Source organism: Artemia franciscana, chromosome 21, assembly GCF_032884065.1.
Source record: "Artemia franciscana chromosome 21, ASM3288406v1, whole genome shotgun sequence".
In the NCBI taxonomy this organism is placed as follows: domain Eukaryota; kingdom Metazoa; phylum Arthropoda; class Branchiopoda; order Anostraca; family Artemiidae; genus Artemia; species Artemia franciscana.
In genome coordinates this window covers 11,984,051-12,006,179 of record NC_088883.1, presented here as the reverse complement: position 1 = coordinate 12,006,179, position 22,129 = coordinate 11,984,051, and the positions used below count along the sequence as shown (strand labels likewise).

Here is a 22,129-nt window from a genome sequence, read left to right as displayed (position 1 = left end):
TCCTAAGGGTTGCTTTTAGCCGTTGTTCAATTAGTGGAAAAAATGCTGAAAAATCATCACATGCAAAGGCATCAATAATATTGGAATGTCTTACGACCCTGAAATAAAGTTTTTGTTTTCTTAAGCAATGATATATTGAAAACACAAAATATCAACACATCAAAATTCTAGAGTTGCAAAAAAGAAAATGATCACAAAATTTAACATCTCATTATCAGCCCCATAGGTTATTTCATAGTCTGCGTTTTTTCCTGGTGTTTCCCTATAAGGTTAGTCGAGTGTCATTGGAACAAAAAGCCAGCACATGTTCACTTGATGCATAGTTTACTCGATAATTTTAACTTGACTCAGTAATACTGGAAAGAAGACAATGTTGAAACAAAATCAAAAATTAAGTACAAACGAATTTAAATTAAGTGGATCATTTTTCATTTACATGAAAAACTATGTAACTTCTCAAATGTAATTTATGTAAAGCTGTCTCAGATGTAAATTCATGTTTTGTAGCCCAATGTTAAAAATATACATCTCATTATCAACTTTAAGATTAAATAAAAAAACAAGTTTTTTCACTGCAAGTAAGGAGCGATATGAAAACTTAAAACAACCAAAAATTATTCCGTATTAGAAAGGGACTGTCCCATCCTCAACGTCCCGCTCTTTAAGCTGAAGTTTTTATTGTTTTAAAAAGTAGAGTTGTGAAAAAGAGTCAAACTTTAGTGGGAGGATCCTAGCTAGGGAGGGGCCTGGTCACTTAAAAAAGCACTAGAACTTTTAATTTTCGATAAAATGAGCCCTCGCTCGTCATTCTAGGACCACTGAATCGATGCGATCACCCCTGGGGAAAAAAAACAAATAAACAGGCATTCGTGATATTTCTATTGACAAAAAACACATTTTGAAAATAGGAGCTTAAAACCTCTACGGTAGGTTTCTCTGATACGCTGATCCTGACGGTGTGATTTTCAATAATATTCTATGACTTTTAGCGGGTGTTTTCCCCTTTTTTGAAAGTAAGGCAAATTTTTTCAGGCTCGTAACTTTTGAAGGGCCAGACTAAACTTGTATTTTTTTAAATGCTAATCAAATAGTTCGTTACCACGAACTGTTTGATTAGCATTAATTTCAACTATAACTTATGGAAAGTTATGATTTAGTGGAATGTGGTACACAGTTCATTTAAAAGTCTTTAGAATATTATAGGCACCAAGTAACACTATTTCAAACAATATCCATGCATCATTTCTTTATGGTTAGCAAACACCTTACGGAATTGTACATAGTTGCGATGGTTAAGAACTTTCTAATTATAATCGAATACTGAATTTATTGCTGAATGTCAACAAACCTTATCAATTGGCTGGTATTAGCAAATTAAGTGCATGTCAAACATGACTAATTTAACTTGTGCGATGCAATTTTACTGATATTTGGAGTCTGGTTAATATAAGGTCTTCGGCTGATCTCTACATCACTCAACTAACTTTGCCCAAAACATCCAAGGAAAATGCAGTTCTGCCTTGTTACAAGCAAAATTTATATAAAAAATACTTTGTCTTTGCACCTAGCACTTAACATAATATCTTCTACTTGTTTGAACACTACATCTGGAGATTGAGCAGCGTCTACAGCAGAGTGGATACCTCGCTTACTATAGTAGTGAACCAGCGGCTTGGTCTGGGCGTGGTAAGATTGGAGACGTTTTGTGAGTGCTTCTGGGTTGTCATCAGATCTTCTAATGAGTGGTTCACCTGAAAAGTAACACTCATTTTATTGGATATACTTTTCACATAAACTGGTATATAGTTCCATAGAGCCATAAAATACATAAAAATACAGATACTAGAGACAGAAACACCGTTAAAGCATTCTGTCCTACCAATGAGATTTCGAGAAGAATACAAAAAATATACAAAAGTATTGAGCTTTTACTAGAAACGTCCTTTATTGGGCAGTAGATAGCTCAATTCCCTCAAAAACTCACTTCTTTTTTAGCTGAAATAAGATTGAAAATTGAATTTTTGTTTTCAGATCTGATATTTCATAGTGTCTGTAGAGGAGTACAAAATTCCAATTAACAGCTGATCGCAATACCCCTTAAATCCTTTACACGTGCTATTTACACGAAAGACATTGCGAATCTTTGCACACTCTTCCAATGATGTTGGCTGCTTCTTACCGCCATTCTGAGAACTTACATATGATTGTATGCTAAAATTAGCAAACATGGCTTAAAAAAAAAGTTAACGAACGTTAACCCCCTTTAATGTGACGAAGTCAGAGAAACAATATCACTGACAGTTGTTGCCAAAGACCATACATGATTCAATATTAGCTTAAGCTATTTTAAGCAAAGTCCATCCATCCTTTCTTCACTCAAAAAAGCGTCTTCATAATGACGTCTTTTCTTCTTAATTTATACAATACTACTACTGCCGCTAACAACTCACTGCAGCAGCAAGATTTTCTTTCTTTCAGACCAGGGCGCGTCGTATCGAAGGAGTTATCGTAAAAACTTCGAAAAGAGCTCATTTGATTGGAAGGGCTTGTGCCCTTTTTAATAGTCTAAAGTGATTGGAGGACAATAAACACCCTTTCCACGCCCACCATTTCCCTTAACAAATACAATCAAAAATTTTGAGATAGCCATTTTGTTCAACGTGGTTGAAAATTCTAGAAATTATGTATTTGAGGATGACAACCTCCCCCCCAGAGCCTCAGGGCAAGGGTTGTAAGTTGTGCCCTAGAGGAACATAAGGTTTATATGAAAAGACTAATCGTATAAAGTTCGGAAGAGGCTTATTGGATTGATAATCACCAGTTTTAGCGCGCTTTTCGGGATTCAGAGTGATGGGAGGGTGGATACCCACCCTCCTCCCCCATACCTCGTATTTTCCCAAACTGTATATAACAGAAATTTTAAAATGACTATTTATTGTCGTAGAAGCTTCGAAAAAGATTCATTTGATTAGAAATTGAAAGGGCAAATGCTCTTTTTAACAGTCAAAAGCGATTGAAGGGCAACTAACCTCCCTTCTAAGGAAAATGTTTCCCCAAAGACATCCAAACCAAATTTTGAGATAGTCATTTTGTTCAAGATAGTTTAAAGGTCCGGAAATTATGTCTTTGAGGATGAGCCCCCTCCCCCACCAGAGAACTCAGGGCAAGGACAGTAAGTTATGCCCTGCAGGTATATAAGGTATGTATAAAAAGGGTAACCGTATAAACTTCGGAAGGAACTCATTGGATTCGTAATCAGAAGCCCTAGTGCTCTTTTTAAGATTGAGAGTGATCAGCAGGTGAATATTCGTCCCCCTCCCACACACACCTCGTATTTTCCCGAAAAGCATCTGATAAACATTTTGAAATGGCCATTAGTTGTCGTAGAAACTTTAAAAAGAGCTCATTTGATTGAAAATTGAGAGTGCTAATGCCCTTTTTAATAGTCGAAAGTGATTGAAGGGCAACTAGCCCTTTTTCCATTGCTCACCATTTGCCCAAACACATCCAATCAAAATTTGGAGATAGCCATTTTGTTCAACGCAATTGAAAGGTCCGGAAATTATATCTTCAAGGATGACAACCCCCCCACAGCCCTCAGGGCAAGGGTTAGAAGTTATGTCCTGAGGCATATAAGGTATACATCGAAAGGGTAATCGTAAAAAACTCTGGAATGGGCTCACTTGATTGAAAATCAGATGTTCTATTGCCCTTTTCAAGATTCAGAGTGTTCAGAGGTTGGATACCCCCCCCCCCCTAAACACACACACACCCCTGATTTTGCCGAATACATGATAGAAATTTTGAGATGACGATATGCTGTCGTAGAAACTTCTAAAAGAGCTCATTCGATTAGTAACTGAAAGGGCTAGTGCTCTTTTTTATTATCAAAGTTATTGGAGGGCAACTAACCCCCTCACACGACCACCATTTCCTCAAACAAATCCAATCAAAATTTTGAGATTTTGTTCAACGAAGTTGAAAGGTCCAAAAATTATGTCTTTGAGATTTACAAACCCCTTACAGCCCTTAGGGCAAGGGTTGTAAATTATGCCCTGGGGGCATATAAGCTATGTATAGAATGGGTGGTCATATAAACTTCAGAAGGGGGTCTTTGAATTGGTAATCAAAATTCTTGTGCCCTTTCAGATTCAAAGTTATCACAGGATGGATCCCCCATGCCACATAGTTTCCCGAAATGTATGCAATAGAAATTTTGAGATGTTCATTTGTTGTCTTAGAAACTTCGCTAAGAGCTCATTCGATTAGAAATTGATAGGGCAATGTAAGGGCTTTTTAGGGTACTAGCCCTCACGGCAAGGGTTGATCGTATAAACCTCAGAGGGGGGGGGGGTTCATTGGACTGATAATCAGAATTTCTAGTGCCATTTTTAATATTATAAGAGATCAGATGGTGGATACCCCAAATCTCGTATTTTCCCTAAATGCATCTGATAGAAAGTTTGAGATAGCCACTTGTTGCCGAAAAAACTTCGAAAACAGCCCATTTAATTGGAAACTGAAAAGAGCAACAGTTGAAAGTGATTGGAGGGTAACTAACCCCCCTCCTATGCCCACCATTTCCCTAAACACATCCAATAAAAAGGTTGAGACAACCTTTTGCTTAAACGTAATTGAAAAGACTGGAAATTATTTCTTTGAGAATTAAAACCCCCATAGTCCTCATAGCAAGGGTCATAAGTTTTGCCCTGAGGGGCTTATAAGGTATATGTACAATAGGTGATCGTATAGCCTTTTGAGGGGGCAAATTGGACTAGTAATCAGAAGTTCTAGTCCTCCTTTAAAGACTCAGAGTGATCAAAGGGTGGATATAATCCCTCAATTCGTGTTTTCCTGAAATACATCTGATTTTAATTTTGAGAAGGCTATTTGTCATTGAAAGGTCAAAACAGCTCATTCGATAGGAAAATGAAAGGGCCGGTGCCCTTTTTAATAGTCAAAAGTGATTGGAGGGCAATTAACCCCCCTACCATGCCCACAGTTTCCACAAACACATCCATTAAAAATTTTGAGAAGGCTATTTGTTGTCATTGAAAGGTCAAAACAGCTCATTCGATAGGAAAATGAAAGGGCCGGTGCCCTTTTTAATAGTCGAAAGTGATTGGAGGGCAATTAAGGTCCCTACCATGCCCAGTTTCCACAAACACATCCATTAAAAATTTTGAGATAGCCATTTTGGTCAATGTAACTGAAATGTTCGGAAATTATGTCTTTGGAGATGGCACACCTCCCCCCCACAGTTCTCAAAGCAAGAGTTGTAAGTTATGCCCTGGGGGCATATAAGGTATATATAGAAACAGTTATCTTATAAACCTTCGGAGGAGGGCGCTCACTGGATTCGAAATCAGAAGTTTTAGGACTCTCTTTAAGACTCAGAGTGATCTAAGGGTGAATACCCTCCCCCCCTACACACCTCGTATTTTCCCAAAATTTATCTGATAGAAATTTTGAGAGGGTCATTTGTTGTTGTAGCAACTTAAAAAGAGCTCATCTGATTGAAAGAGCTAGTGCCCTTTTTAATTGGCAAGTGAGTGGAGAGCAAATAACCCACCTCCCACACCCACCGTTTCCCCAAACACATCTCACCAAAACTCTGAGATAGCCATTGTGTTCACCATAATTATATCCCCTGGGTACATATAAAGCATTTATAGAAAGGTTGATCGGACTGATAATCAGAAGTTCTGGTACCCTTTCTGAGATTCAGAGTGATCGGAGGGTGGATACCCCTCCTCCCACACCTCCTATTTCCCAGAAATGCATCTGATAAAAGTTTTGTAGGTGGGCATTTGTTGTCGTAGAAACTTTGAAAAGAGCTCACTTGATTAGAAACCGGAAAGGCTAGTGCTCTTTTTAATAGTCGAAAGTAATTAGAGGGAAACTAACCCCTCTCCCACCGTTGTGGAGGTTGGGACAAGTCGGTAAATCAAATGTGCTAAAACATCTGTCAGTGTCCTCACATCTCACAATATTGAACATTATACTTCATTGAAAAGTGCGTATTGTTTACATTGATGGCGCGATGATTGTGCATACATTATTCGAATAGAAATAAGTGCAAAGAGAAATGTAAAAACACGGAAAGTAGGTGACAAGATGTAGATAATCAAAATGGTGCATGATAGGATGCAAGAGAAGCAAGGAATAGCTGCTATGAACAACATCCCAGGAAGTACGCTTTCAAATATTTTAAGAGGCCAGACAGAAATCGATCAGCGAGCTAATGGTGGCAATATTAAATATAAGAGGAAGAGATCCTCTGAGCTTCCTGATGTAGAGGAGTGCATGACTAAATAGTTCAAACAATATAGAGAAAAAAACATTCCTCTTGGGGGCTCGATTATTATAGAAAAGACTGATATTTCATCAAGTCTTCAGGATATGATAATTTTAAAGCCAGCAACTATAAACTTCTAGAGGTCACAGGATTTGAAAACAAATGCTGGGGAAACATAATGAGCAAAACAATAGCCAACTGCTTTAAGTCGTTTGGATTCGAACTGCCAGAAAATCAAACTGAAACAGAAAATACAAGCTGAATACAACTGTCATCAGACAAGATACCATCATTTAAAGAATTTACACTTGTCAACAAGGGGTATTAGAAATCTATATTGGACCGTGTAATATTTTTCATCCCTTGTTTCAACCAAAAATATGACTGATAACAGTGTTGCCAATAGTCTTAAGCAGAATAAGATTAAAGACTTTTTTACACAGTGAGGTTATTATATGGATTTAACTGATTAGTGTTTCTCTACATGTTTTACATTGTAAGTATTTCTTATGAATACAGTAAACAACTTGATTTCACATTAATATATAACAAAACTAATTTTAACCTTACAGTGGCAGTTTAAATGAGCTGAACAATCTTTTTTGATCCTTTATAAAAATTTGATAACTCAAATTTTCATTTGTTTTACCTCTATAACTAAAATATACGTAACTCGAAGAGAAACCAAGGACCGCTGAATATATATATATATATATATATATATATATATATATATGAATATATATATATATATATATATATATGAATATATATATATATATATATATATATATATATATATATATATATATATATATATATATATATATATATATATATATATATATATATATATATATATATATATATATATATAAATATATATATATATATATATATATATATACATATATATATATATATATATATATATATATATATATATATATATATATATATATACATATATATATATATATATATATATATATATATATATATATATATATACATATATATATATATATACATATATATATATATATATACATATATATATATATATATATATATATATATATATATATATATATATATATATGTTATATGTGTATGTATGTATTTATGTATACATATACATATGTATACATATATTTTATATATATATATATATATATATATATATGTATATATATGTATACATGTATTTATGTATACATATATATATATGTATATATATATATATATATATATATATATATATATATATATATATATATATATATGTATATATATATATATATATATATATATATATATATATATATATATATATATATATATATATATATATATATATATATATATGTATGTATGTATGTATATATAACGAAACTGAAATGATAAATGTTACCTTTGAATGGCTATCTGGTAACCTGATAAAACCATCGGATTGACACAGTCGTTTTTTCACAATAGCGATTTCAAACCTGGGTTTCATGACAGACAAAATGGGAAGTGTTCCACTCTGTATATGAGATTGATAGTTTCACAAGATAGCTAGCTATTAGAGCTATTTTTACACAATCAACTTATTTATGACTGACGGTGAGAGCAAAATTTTGACAATTGTAGATTACTATGTATGTTTAAGATAACCCAAAAATTAAAAGATTTTTTTATCACAAACAATAAAAGTATAACTAGAAACAAGTAGGATTAAGGGATAAATGGACATTTTACCCTCTGACTCTTAAACCTTACTCGCCTGTAATATCATCTTTCATCGGTTCTTTCGGTGGAGCAAACTCTTCATGATAACTCCTCCCACTAGGAACGTGAATGAGTCTTCCGCATATCCGTCTCACAAGTAAACTGTCATCAATTTTAAACTCAACAGCGGAATCGAGTTTAGTGTGCCTCTTGTCCAGAAGCTTATCCAACTTCTCAGCTTGTGCAACAGTTCTTGGGAACCCATCAAGCAAGAAACCACGGAGGCACTCTGCTTTATCAAGATTGGCATCAATGAGACTGACAACTAGCTCATCACTGACGAGTTTTCCAGCATCCATTACTTCTTTTAAAGTTTTACCAAGCTCTGATCCAGAACTAACTTCAGCTCTGAGCATGTCACCTAGAAAGAACAATACAATTTGACTAAAACATTGCAGAACAATGTAGCAAGTAGTTATTCTTCTTTTTGCGTCATTAAAGGATAATTAGAAGCCCAATTTTATAACATAATGCATCATTAGAAGTTAACTAATGGATGATAGCTCAGTCGTCCAACGTCTTATGGCATATAGGGTTGCCACAGTTGACCTCCATGATGGACAACCATGAGCTAAAGGCCGCAGCTCGTTCAAGGATGAAAGCAGACATTTTACCTCAGCTTCTAAGGACCAACCAATAATGGTCATTCTTCTGAACTTTCATCTAGATATTTTGAACAGTGCAAGAACAACAAGGCGTAAGAAACGTCTTTTTAGAGGAAAATAATGTATTACAAAAGAAAATTACTAACAGAAGCGTCTAAATTCCCTCCCTTAAGAATATGAGAAAATGCAAATGTTTATAAAAATTAAATTTATAGACAATGGAACTTACTTTTTGAAAATTTAAGGCCTTTAAACAAAAAAATCATTTGCTAGCTATGAAAATGGTTGTAGCCTACAACTATATGAGCATGTTTTTTTTCTGGGTGCTCTTCTAATACAAATATGCAACTGTAAACAAAAAGATGGAGACTAACTCAGTTGCTACAAAAAAAACTAGTTGGACAAAAGTGCTGCCAACAAAGGTGTTCGTGGTCTACATACATAGTGGTAGGGGATAGGGGTTTTTCCAACAAAAGAAGGAGAGGGTCTAAAATGCCCCCCAAAGTGTTTATGCCACATTTCTACTAAAAGGAGTCATTTTGACCAATCTCAAGGGGATGAAAATTCCTAATGTTTGAAACTTTTGTAAAGGGATCATTACCAGCATCACCTGTAGTTTAATCTCATCAATCCAAAAGCCAGGTTTTTCAACTAGCTATGATTCCGAGGTCGTACAAGATATTGAGAATTCTAGCTTAGTCTATGGTAATGGCAATATATTCAAGACTCTTATCACAGCAAAAAGGGTGATCTACTTTCAGAAAAAAGTAATCTAAGGCAAATACACAATAATAAAAAAAAAACAGTTACGAGCTTATGTAACTTATCTAACGGGCCTTGGGGATCTTAACCCCAACTAAGCCCATGCCATAGCTTTAACTTGGGATGACCAATTGTTTACTGAAAATAGAGACTATTCTATTTTCAATCTATGCCTGTAAGCAAAAGTGCACACAGTTGCAACTATCATGATTGTACCAGTGGGATTTTCTGAGTATGTTAAACTGCAGTCTCCAAGGTGTGTTTTAACACCAAATCTTATTATTTTTACTAAAAAGGCTGAGCGGGAAGAAGTCTCTTTCACTGGTAGTGCATGTGTTGTCCACGACCTATTATCCTTCATATTCTAGTCATAAAGGCTAAATACACAGGACCAGGTAAAAATGGATATGGCACATGTTGGAAAAAAGTACCAAATATATTCTTTATTTAAGGGAAATGCCATGAGCCATTTTTGAATATGCAGAATTCAGATAGCAGCATGTATTTTGTATACTCGGGTAATATCTTTTAAACTGTCACTCTTTTAATTTAGAAGCTGGTCTTCTTCTTCAATTAAGGGTTAAGAATTACTTAGACTTCTCCTTGTGGGCCTTGTATTTTGCCTAATTTTGATTTGCATATGGTTCAACTGCTTATTTAAAAGACCAGGGCAATCCATATGATATCCAAGCCCTACATTACTTTTACAAGAATTGTGCTTGACTGGGCCTTAAAAGCCGTCTATGGAAACTTAAGGATGTCTCCCAGACCAATGAAGCATGATAATTTTCTGCATTATTGTTTCAAATAATGATTTAAAAAAAAGACGAGTTCACCTGTCCCTAAAAGGCATGCTTCAGACTAGGCAGAGGCTGCCTGGAACCGATATTGGCGATTTGCCTCATCCTGCAGCAGTAGAGCAGTTTTTATCTGCCATATCTCATCACCTTTTTTGAATTTGTAGCTACCTTTGACTCTCTCATTATAGAGGAGTTGTGCAGAATTACAGCTTACGATTGAGCATCACAAGAATTCATTGAATTACACGAAAACGTATACAAGAACACCAAGACTAAGGTAGCACAGAATTGTCTTTACATCAAGAGATGGATCTCTGACAGATCTGGGCCTCCTTTTCAGGTCACCCACATCCAACACAGAGTTCAACATGGGTTGTGAAGATTATCGTTTTGAGTGCCGTGTACAACACAGGCAAATATCTTCACAGAATCTGTGTCCAACATGCTAGAAACTGGCAAGATGAAAACACTCTAAAGTTTCTAGATTGAACATGGAAAACCTGAAAACAATTTTGTCAAGCCTGCTGTAAACACGCTTCGAAGCTGATGCCTTAAAAAACAACTTTGATTCTTGCAGACAGTATCACTTTCATAAAATCAACCACTTTTGGGCTAAAAGGCATAATCAACAATATCTCCAAGGCCTCTTAGCACATTGGACATGCAATTGGTGGCCCTAAACTAAAGTAATGTTTCTAAACCAATCTGATCATAATCAGGCTTAACATGGTGGGAAGAAAAAAAAAGGAATCCAAATATCTTGATTCTATCATGATGCCAGATGGTAAATCAGATAGATTTCTACCTGCATAGCAAAGGCTTGGGAAGTCTACTTCTCTGAGAGAAAAAAAAAAACAACAGACCATTTGAGATCTCAACAAAAACAAAAGTTTGAGTTTCTGTTGCAACTGTCCAAGTTGTTGTACAATATAATTCTAAGACGTGGTTGATAAAAGCAAAAGAAGCAAGAGCTTAAGACATGTTCAACCACTATTGCCTTCATTATATTTCCACATCAACAAATGGAAGAAAATCTCAAATAGCAAAGTAAGGAGGGATTGTGGCCAATCTGAAGACATCTAATCACTATCAAAAGATGTCACCTAAGCCTCAATGATCACAGATTTGTGTCATCACATCCTTGTTTACAAACCAACATCCTCCTGGAAATATTAACCATCAGATCAGAAGAAGAACCCATAGCAAAAACACAACAAATCTAGTTCCATTAGTGTGATATGCAGTAAACTTTTGTTCTATACTTTCATATTTTGAAATACATTCCTTTCAAGGATATGAAAAATCAATTATGATATTGTCTAGCCCATTCAAAATGCTGCATGAGTAAACTAAAGGAATTGTTTCAAAATACACCAATACTCATTTTGAAAAACTTACCAAGGATTGTTATAAAGTTTAATTTAGATATCAATATTTTATAGAGTGAGGTGGATTATGATATTGTTTACTTGTTTGCCCATTCAAAATAATGCGTCAGTAAACTAAAGAAATTGTTTCAAAATACACCAATTCTTATTAGAAAATTTTATTTAGGTATTAGTTTTTTATATGTTTTAACAAAATAAACAAGAATTGTTCAAAGTTTAGTTTAGGTATGAATATTCTACAGAGTAAAGTGGATATAAAGGAGAAGTACTAACAAAAAAAAAGGTTTAAAAGGCAAAATCCTTATTTGTGATGATTTCTTTTGATATTAAGGTAAACCTCATGATTCCTTTTAATTTTCCTGTTATTTTTAGGTTTCATTTGTTGAAATATAGTAATTTCTATTGTTTCTTTTAAGTTTGACTTATTATATGTCTTTATTTCAGCTTGTTTTTGAAATGCCTATTTAAATTCTTTAATGTATGAAGTAAACACAATTTATAAAGGCAAATAGAAACCAAGAGGCTAGAATGTTGATACTACTTTTTTCTCAACGCGTTTGTATAAACACGATTAAAAATGACCAGGGAGGGGGGAAGAATTGTAAAAATATAGGTAAACAACAGCTAAGCCTAAAAGCCAGATGACTACCTCTCCCTGTTGCCCTGATTTTGCCTGTGTTGCTGACTTGGTTGCACAGAATAATTACTATATTTTGCCTTTGATTTTGATCTTGTTAGATAACATTTACTAGATTAAAAGGCTAAACGAAAAACGGATACGACATTTTGCCTGTCCTTTCTACTGCTAAGATAGTTATGACAAAATTGCTGGACAGCACTGGGCTCCTTCTCTGCTTTGTTGCAACAGTTTTTCATCAAGATTTTATCAGGAATAGCCAAGGTTTATTTTTAAAGTTCAAACGAGGCGTTTCTACCTTTTTGCACTACACTGATCATTTAAACTGAATTTTAATACAAAATGATCATAACCCAGCTTCAAAAATTTTAATTACTTGACAAAAAAGCAAGGTAACTGATTAGGTCTTTACTGATTGCTAGTTTGTTAAAAATAACTCTGAGAGGGTTTGAAATCAATTTTGACTAGGGGTTTCAGTTATGACATTCTTGTTTTCACAATGCAATTTGTATGCTATTGAGGGTTCTGCATTTGGCATGTTGACTACTTGAGCTAACTATAATAATCTAAGATTACACATGACAGGAACAAGGACAATTATCAGTTGCTTGCTCAATTATAACAACTAAGAATTAATTCAACAAATCCTATTTAAAAAATCTAATCCCAAATAAGACACATCTCCCTCTTACCCTTTTAGATACTCCCTTTAATACCAATGAAGATCTTAAAACGCCATTTTATCTAAAGAAGATACAGTATCTAATAACAATATCTGACAGAATTTAAATTATCTAATTTGTCCATTTTTCATATGCAGAATTTATCATTGGGTAGGCTATAAGGAATGTTTGATCCTGGGGTGTCCAAAAAGACTAATCCAAAAAAGGTGTCCAAAAAGATATTTAGGCAGAATGTCGGGAAATTTTGAGCTCAATCAAAAGAAACAATCTGTATCCAAGTTATCAACAAGAGCTAAGAGCTCATATGGCACTTATGACAAGGTCGGAAGAGCCAAGAGCTCATATAGTATGAGCTCTAGCAAAATTCTAAGAATCAATAAATTGCTTTAAAAGGAAAATCAGAAGCTTAATGCCGGTCAGGATTTAAAATAAGAGCTCTGAGTCAAGAGGTCCTTCTAAATATCAAAATTCATTAAGATCCGATCACTCACTCGTAAGTTAAAAATACCTCAATTTTTCTAATTTTTCATCTCCCTTCAACCCCCTAGATGGTCGAATCGAGAAAAACGACTTTATCAAGTCAATTTATGTAGCTCCCTGACACGCCTACCAATCTTCATCATCCTAGCACGTCTAGAAGCACCAAACTCGCCAAAGCACTGAACCCTACCCCCTAACTCCCCCAAAGAGAGTGGATCCAGTCCTGTTACGTCAATCACATACCTATAACATTTCTAAGAGTTTTCCAATATTTCCGGCTGCCCCCTTCGACTCCCCCCAATGTCAACAGATCTGGTCGGGATATTAAATAAGAGCTCTGAGACATGAGTTCCTTCTAAATATCAAATTTGATTAATATCTGGTCACTTGTTCTTAAATTAAAAATACCTCAATTTTTCTAATTTTTCCAAATTAACAGCCCCCAGCTCCCCCAAAGAGAACGGATCCGTTCCAATTATGTCAATCATGTATCTAAAACTTGTGCTTATTCTTCCCATCAAGTGTCATCCAGATCTCTCCACTCTAAGCGTTTTCCAAGATTTTAGGTCACCCCCAACACCCCCCAATGTCAACGGATCCAGTTGTTATTTAAAATAAGAGCTCTAATACACAATATCCTTCAAGACATCAAAACTCATTAAGATGCAATCAATCCTTTGTAAGTTGAAAATACCTCATTTTTTCTAATTTTTCAGAATTAACCCTCCTCCTCCCCAACTCCCCCAAAGAGAGCGTATCTGTTCCGGTTATGTCAATCACGTATCTAGGACTTGTGATTATTTCTCCCACCAAGTTTCACCTGATCCCTCTGCTCTAAGCATTTTCCAAGATTTAGGTCCCCCCCCCAAATGTCACCGGATCCGGTCTGATTTAAAATTAGAGCTCTGAGACACGACATACATCCAGACGTCAAATTTCACTAAGATCCGATCACTCCTTCGTAAGTTAAAAATACCTCACTTTTTCTAATTTTCAGAATTAAACCCTCCCTCCCCCCAACTCCCTCAAAGACAGCAGATCTGTTCCTGTTAAGTCAACCACGTATCTAGGACTTGTGCTTATTTTTCCCACCAAGTTTCATCCCAATCCCTCCACTCTAAGCATTTTCCAAGATTTTAGGTTCTCCCCCCTCCAACTTCCCCTGAAGTCACCACATCCGGTCGGGATTTAAAATAAGAGCTCTGACACACGATATCCTTCCAAAACTCAAATTTCATTAAGATCCCATTACCTGTTCGTAAGATAAAAATACCTCATTTTTTCTAATTTTTCTAGTTTAACTGTCCTCCCCCACTCTGCCCCAGATGGTCGAACTGAGCAAACGACAATTTCTAATTGAATCTGGTCTAATTCCTGATATGCCTGCCAAATTTCATTGTCCTAGCTTACCTGGAAGTGCCTAAAGTAGCAAAACCAGGACAGACAGACAGACTGACCAACTGACAGAATTTATGATTGCAATATGTCACTTGGTAGATACCAAGTACCATAAAAAGGTATACTATAATATCTTACAAATGGGTAAGGGTATTAATTTGAAACTTTCAGGATCACTACTACTGCGCTACTATTGTGGCTGTAAATGAGACTGGTTGAGACTACAAATGTGGCAACTTCCAACTGCTGCTATTTACAACTGCTACTACATCTACTTGTGAATACTACTTTTAGAGAATGCTGAACTTTGAAACTTTAATGTTGAAAAACATCACTTTGACATTTTGATACATTGATGTTGAGCAAAAAACTTTGATGTTAAAATGAGTAATATTGAAAAACTTGAAACTTCAGCAAAAAAAAAGAAATTCCTATAATAATTGAATCTCAAATCAGTAAGAAATAAAACAAACAAAGATAGTAAACAAACATACAACAGGTATTGATATAAAGGAGTAGATAGGGAATAGTGGGGCATGTTGGCCAGTGGGGCAGGTTGAACAGTAGGACATTTGGTCTGCCATCTGTTGCCAAAAAATTCCAGAACTGCTACTGAATATGAGAAATTGCAAACATGTCATGAAAAAATGGTGGCTACAGCCTATTTATGAAAAGTGGCGGAAGCTAATAGGCTCCATTTTCTGATTAGGTCTGAGTTTTTAACTTTAATAGTTTTTGAAGTAGCCATATTTTTGTTTAACTTTCCACTGTGGGGCAGGTTGGTCAGTTTTTTAAGCAGGCAGGTTGGCTGCTTTGAAGATGTACTGTCTAACCTGCCCAACAGTATGAAATAAAATGTTATTTATATTTTCTTTTGAGTTTTCTTCTTCCTTTATATTAATTTGTTCTCTTTGTAGGTGAGACTAAACCAAAATGAGGACCTACAAGAAAAAACCAAAAATGAGACCATTCCTTCTGAGGTTATGAGACAAGGTGTCCAAACAATAATGGAAGGAGGAAAATTTACTACCATAGCACGCAAGACACACAACCCCCAATCAATTCTTAAGCACTGCACTCAGAAGTTCTCAGAAGAAGGTAGAACAAAAAACTTTTACAGCTGAAGAGGAGAAAAGTCTTGAAAATTATCTTATTAGAGCATCACAACTTCATTATGGACTTTCAACAAAGGAGGTCAGAACGTTGGCATTTGATTTTGCTAAGAAGCTGGGTAAGGATATTAATGATTGGGAGGAAGCAAAAGTAGTGGGTAAGGACTGGCTGTTGGCCATCTTATGCTGCATCCCAGCACTTTTTCTCTGGTGGTCTCCAGAAGCGACTAGTATTGCAAGAGCTACTGCATTTAACAGAGCTGTAGCCAATGCTTCTTTGAGACATACAAGTCACTGCTGCACAAATACAGCTTTTTGGCTTGTGATGTATGAATTTTAGATAAAACTGGCCAAGAATCCAACAGAATATAAGAAAAACAGTGGCAGAGAAAGAAAAGAAGCAAGTTGGAAGAATTACTTCAAGAGAAAGAGGGGTGCTAGTCACAAGGTGCACAGCTGTGTCTGCTCAAGAAATTACCATCCCACCATCCATAATTTTTTCCAAAATTAAGGTTTCTTCTTCACATGATGAGGAGATTTCCACCTGCGATTGTGGGCGTTGCTCATCCTTTAGGATGGATGACTAGAGAGAACTTTGTGGTTTTTCTTGAACACTTTAAATCTGCCACAGCAAGCCTAGCATTGAAAGGCCAACACTTCTTGTAATGGACAATCACGCTAGCCATTTTACCATTGAGTTGCTTGAACTCATGAACAAGCCCCACATCATAGCATTAACCTTCAGCCACACACAAGCCATTAACTGCAGCCTCTAGATCAAAATTGTTACAACCCATTCAAGGCATACTATAATGCAGCCTGCAACATATGGATGACAAATAATTCAGGAAATTCCATTTCTATTTACAATGTAGCAGAATTAGTTGGACCTACCTTTCCTTATGTATTGACTCCAACAAATATCACATCTGGATTCAGGGTTGCTGGAATTTGGCCCTGTGATTGACTTGTGTTCCAGGATGACAAATTCCTAGCTGCAGAGGTAACCAATAGACCTGATCCATATGGCAATCTACAACAAATAAAATCAGACATGTTTCCTGGAGAAGGTACTGGAATTCAATCACACTCAGAACCAAATTTGAGTGATTTTCAAGACCTTGGGGTATTAGCGTCTGCAGCACTTAGCCCAGAAGTAGTAAGACCTCACCAAGAAGCACCTCCAAAAAAAGGTAATATAACTAAGTGGAAGAAGGGGAACTCTCAGGTTCTTACTGAAACACTAGTCAAAAACGCTTTAATCAAAGAACTGCTGGGTAAGAAGAAATGCAAAGATGAAAAGCCTGCCCTAACTGAGAAGAAAAAATCAAGTAAATCCAGCAAGAACACTACAAAAAAAATGCCATGTAGGGCACTTCTTTTCAAAGCAGAGAATTCCAGCTCTGATAGTGAAAATGAAATGGTCTTTGATGATGATTCTGACATTGATGTTGATATGGATGACTATACAGCTGAAAAAGATGAAGTCAGTGTTGCTGACTTTATTCTTGTGGAGTTTCTAGACAAGAGAGTGAAAAAGTGCTTTGCTGGGGAAGTCAAGGAAGACATCAGTGAAGGATATGTTGTCACCTTTTTTTGGAGGAAATCCCCCTCAAGGAAATTTGTTTCTCTGAAAGTGGTTGATGAGTCCTTAGTTCCCAAAAGAGATATTGTTATGAAGCTTCCAGTTCCCAGTATCTCTGGGGGGACTGAAAATGATGCAAAAGCACTGGTCTTTGATATAAGTTTGAGAAAATATTTGGTTGAATAACAAAACATGAACATGAGCAAACCCAAAACATGAGAAGTCTTGTATCTGAAGTAAAATGTAACTGGAACAATAATAGTACTGCAACTGTGCCTGCTGTTAGAAGTAAAATAAAGATTACTAACTGTGTGACAAACCTGCCCCATGTGCCTGACTAACCTACCCTATCCATGGGGCACATTGCTCACTTCAGACCTCACCTGTTAAAATGTTGCTGAAGATAAAATAATAGTAAATAAAATATAAAAAAAAAATCCTGGATGTTGAATAAGACCTAATACAAGTAAAATGTAAAATGAATATACAACTCAAACTTAAAACACAAAAATCACTACAACAAGAGTTTGGCAACTGCCCCCTTGCCTAACAGTAAAAGCCAACTGAATTATTTGAGCTTTAGTGAAAACAAATTGTATAAGAAATATTTTCTTTTGTTCTCAAAACATTGAAAATAAAATGTGAGTGAAATAAAATCATGAACTGCTGAGCTTTCAACAATTAATATAATTACACATTAAATACTCAGTTTTATTAGTTCTTTCTAAGAACACTCTAAGACACACATAGTTTTCAATAAAATGCAGACAATTAATTCACTGAGAATTAAAACTCAAAATTTGTCTTGCATTCTTGCTTGAGATATGAATTGTGATCTATTGAACTTAGAAAGTAATAGATCTCAATTATTCTCAGCTGGATGCCTCAGCCTAATTACAATGGATAATGATTTTACACATGCATAACTCTGGCTTGATTTCATACTGTGTTCACATAACCAATTTCCCTCTACCAGTTGTACATGATACTTCTATCTACCCATCTAACCACTTTCTAGTTGGTAAGGGTTTTACATTTAATACAAGTCTTAAATTGCACCTTTTAAATTGCACTCTACCAGTTGTACATGATACTTCTATCTACCCATCTAACCACTTTCTAGTTGGTAAGGGTTTTACATTTAATACAAGTCTTAAATTGCACCCTAATCATGCCTAATGAAAAGAAATGGTATCATTAAATTATGCAGGATAAAATTGATACTCTCTTATACCAGAAAGTGTGTGATTACACCTAGGCTAGAATTCATGCCCCTTACCAATTGCTCCACAAATCATCTATAGTTACAATATATAATAAGCAAGTCCTAATACTTTTCTATTGAGATGGAGGAGTGTGAAAAGCTGTGATGGCCTCAACCCTCAGATGGCTTGGTACTATAGTGAGCAAATATAGCACCAAAATATGGCAAGACAGTTTCTTGCCCTGCAGTATGCTGAAAAGGCTGGAGTTCTGGTGTGTCAAGATCAAGGAAATACCCCAGTGGTCTTTCAATTCAGTTCTTGTTAATACTTGTACATATGCAGAATTTTGGCAGCAAATTTTGATTGAAAATGTCAATAAATGAATGGCATAGTGAGTACTATCTAATTATATACCAAGGAAAGTTTTGACAAAACCCTTGCTATCCATTGGGGTTTGATTATGAACTCTAGCCCAATGTAAAAATTTGAAAAGAAGAAGAAAACTAATAAATCAGTTGACTAATAAGTCTTCCAAGTGAAACAAGTAGGTTGACTCTTTTATGCAGGAGTATTCCCTGTCTGATGCTGACCTTAAAAGTTGGTTTGGTAGTAACAAATTCTTCAGTTGGTGAAGCAATCTCAGAGCTAAAAAAAAAAAATGTTCAAGAGGAGTAGAAAGCCTATATGGGTAAAATTCTAGGTGAGCTAATGTTTAATATCTTGGAAAGGGGTAAGGTTAGGAAGATGAATCTTTCAGTAATGAATCCAGGGTCAAAACATAATGTGGGAGGGTATTGCTACCCTACTATGTTAACTTTCTTCTGATTTCTGAGTCTTATAGATTTGCCTACTTGACAAGTCTTAAAAGATGCCTACCTGACACCTATCAGAATTTTTATAAAAGAAAATTTGGCCTGTACCATAAGTTTCAGTTGATTTTTCTTTGGTTTTAGTTTTAAAAATGTAAATTTAAGAAATATATTTGTAGATCTCTGAAACATCATAAATTAGGATTGAGCAAAGCTGTGAGGCTGAAACTTCTTTTCTTGTAGCCTACTTTATTTATGCAAAAATTCCATTTTGCATGTTTTCTAACACCAAGATTTTCAAAGATGAGTACCATCTAGAGGGGGAAAGATTAGAGGTATGTAATTCAAAATACCTTCCCAGAACATACTTTGGTCAGTTGAGATGTCCCTGAAAGTTCCATTTTTCTAACTTAACCCCTTTCCAGAATACTAAAAGTAGTCCATCTAGACTTTTACCCATATATGGAGATTTGTGTGCAAGCAAGAAGTCATAACCTTGTTGTAAACCAGCCTATGTCTCCTATATCAAATGGTTTTTAGATGTGGTTTTGTTCCTGACCTATTTTGGATGAGTATAATTACTCCAGTCCAGAAAAGGGAAAGGACAAAGGGCAGTATTCTTCTTACTGACCCTGACTGTATGCTGAATCTTGTTTATATTTACCAAAAGTAGCCAATATAGCCTACTGACCTTTCCATACAAAATCATATGAAATAGGCTAGCACGGATGAAAATATCTATGGGCTGTCTATATTCCAATATTGTAACTGCAAAAATTAGCCTAAGGACGATTTCTAGGATTACATGCATTTAAAACTATTTTTGGTAAGAGCCTAGTCTTCTCACCAGTAGATAAATGGCAAGCTCTAAACTTTTCTTTTAGTTTAGGAGCCTGAGTTCCTTTCCCAGAGCCAGGAGGACCAAGCAATATTGCATTTATTCCTTCGTTTTGCTGCAATATAGGAGCCATTAGGACGTTGGCTATTATAAACTTTGGTTTTGTATATGCTAAAGGAAGGCTATTATTTTTCCGTTTTTTCCAACACTGCCGAATATTAATACAGTAGTTTGCAAAAAGGAAATTCCATTTACCGAAAAAATCAGCGAAATAGTCTTACGGATTTACCCTGTAAAAATTCACGTTTTTTTCTAGACAGATAAGGATATATTTACATAAGAAATATGACATATTAACTCATATTTCAAACAGATAGCTTGACTTTTAGGGCTCTATGAAATGGATGCAACAAATTATCATGAATGAAAATGGTAAAAAAAGGAATAAGGGAAACAAATTGACTTAAAAAAAAACACAAGAGCCTTTACTTGCCTATAAGCTAATCGGGCACTTTTTCTTTGTCTTGGGAGACAAAATTAACTAATCAAAGTAGCAATACAAAAATGTATGCTGAATAACTTTGTAACCATGAGAATGAACATAGGCAGTAAAGATCTAAAAAGTGCAAAAGAAATAAAAAGTTGAAAAAAGAACTGAAAACGTGACATCATGATAAAAACTTTGAAAAGGCCAAAAACATGATTGACTATATGGAGACAACAGAAAACTGGCAAAATCAGCTCTTTCTTGCGCAGAAAATGAAGATCAGATTAGTCAAGCAACAAACATAAAAGCGTTACAAGATAATTTAAGGATTCAAGAGAACAGCTTCAAATTATCAAAATCTCAAAAACGTTTTCACGAAGAAGAAAACTGCCTTTGAAAGACCTTAAGATTATGCTTTATTAAAGACCATACTACGGTGCAGTCAAATCAACATATTGTACGACTCGAAAAGAGAATAAGCAGCATAACTTGATTACTTATAATTTAAAATGAACTAACCTACTCTCAAGAAGTCAATTAGAAGAGGTTATGGCGACAATAAATCGCTATCTATCCCAGTTTAGCCGGACCAGGCGTGTTTTTAAAGATGGTTTTGCGTCGGGACAAGTAAACCAGATAAGGCGTGTCCTATATTCGTGAAATTTAAAAGTAGAGAACTTCTTGATATAATCCTGCGTTACGGTCAGCTTCTTAAACAAAATATAAATATTTCTGCAGCTTTAGACTAAACGTATCTAAAGCGTAAGGCACGCAAAGAATACAAACGGAATTTGAATGATGCTTTGTTCCAAGGACAAAAAGCCCAATGAAGAGGAAACAACTCTTGATTGAATGTCAAACATATCATTATCACCTAATTTCCGAGAAGATAAAATCGAAGGCTGCTAAGCCGAGTACTGTGCTTGGTTCACAGACCCATCATGCTAGCTCTCACCCTCCAGAAGTTTTAACTTCTCAAAGTATGAGCTTTGGAGTCAGCAGCAACAGCTAAAAAATACATCCCCTAATCATACGCACAAAAATGGTTACCTGCGGAAAATCAAATAGAAGATTAGACACAATTATCACCCCCAAAGATGCTCAGAAAACAAGAATTAGCAGTGTGCGGAAGATTTATACTACTAATAGCGGCAGTAAAATTACACAAGCTGAACTAAGTGGTTTTAACTCATCTTCCAAAGGTTAAAGTCGAGACTCCCTAGAGAATATGAGTAGTCAGGACTATGATCATTGTAGCCATAAGCCCCT

The 22,129-nt window shown here is 35.3% G+C and overlaps 1 protein-coding gene across 1 annotated transcript; it reads right to left on the bottom strand.

Moving 5' to 3' along the window:
* Positions 1–109: 109 nt before the first annotated feature.
* Positions 110–20,581, bottom strand: LOC136040968 (adenylate kinase 2, mitochondrial-like). Its single transcript, XM_065725437.1, has 3 exons — positions 20,383–20,581; positions 8,067–8,432; positions 110–1,751 (listed from the first exon to the last, which is right to left on the bottom strand). Exons 1-3 carry the CDS (start codon positions 20,504–20,506, stop codon positions 1,537–1,539), a joined length of 705 nt encoding a protein of 234 aa, XP_065581509.1. The 5' UTR covers positions 20,507–20,581; the 3' UTR covers positions 110–1,536.
* Between the last annotated feature and the right edge of the window lie 1,548 nt (positions 20,582–22,129).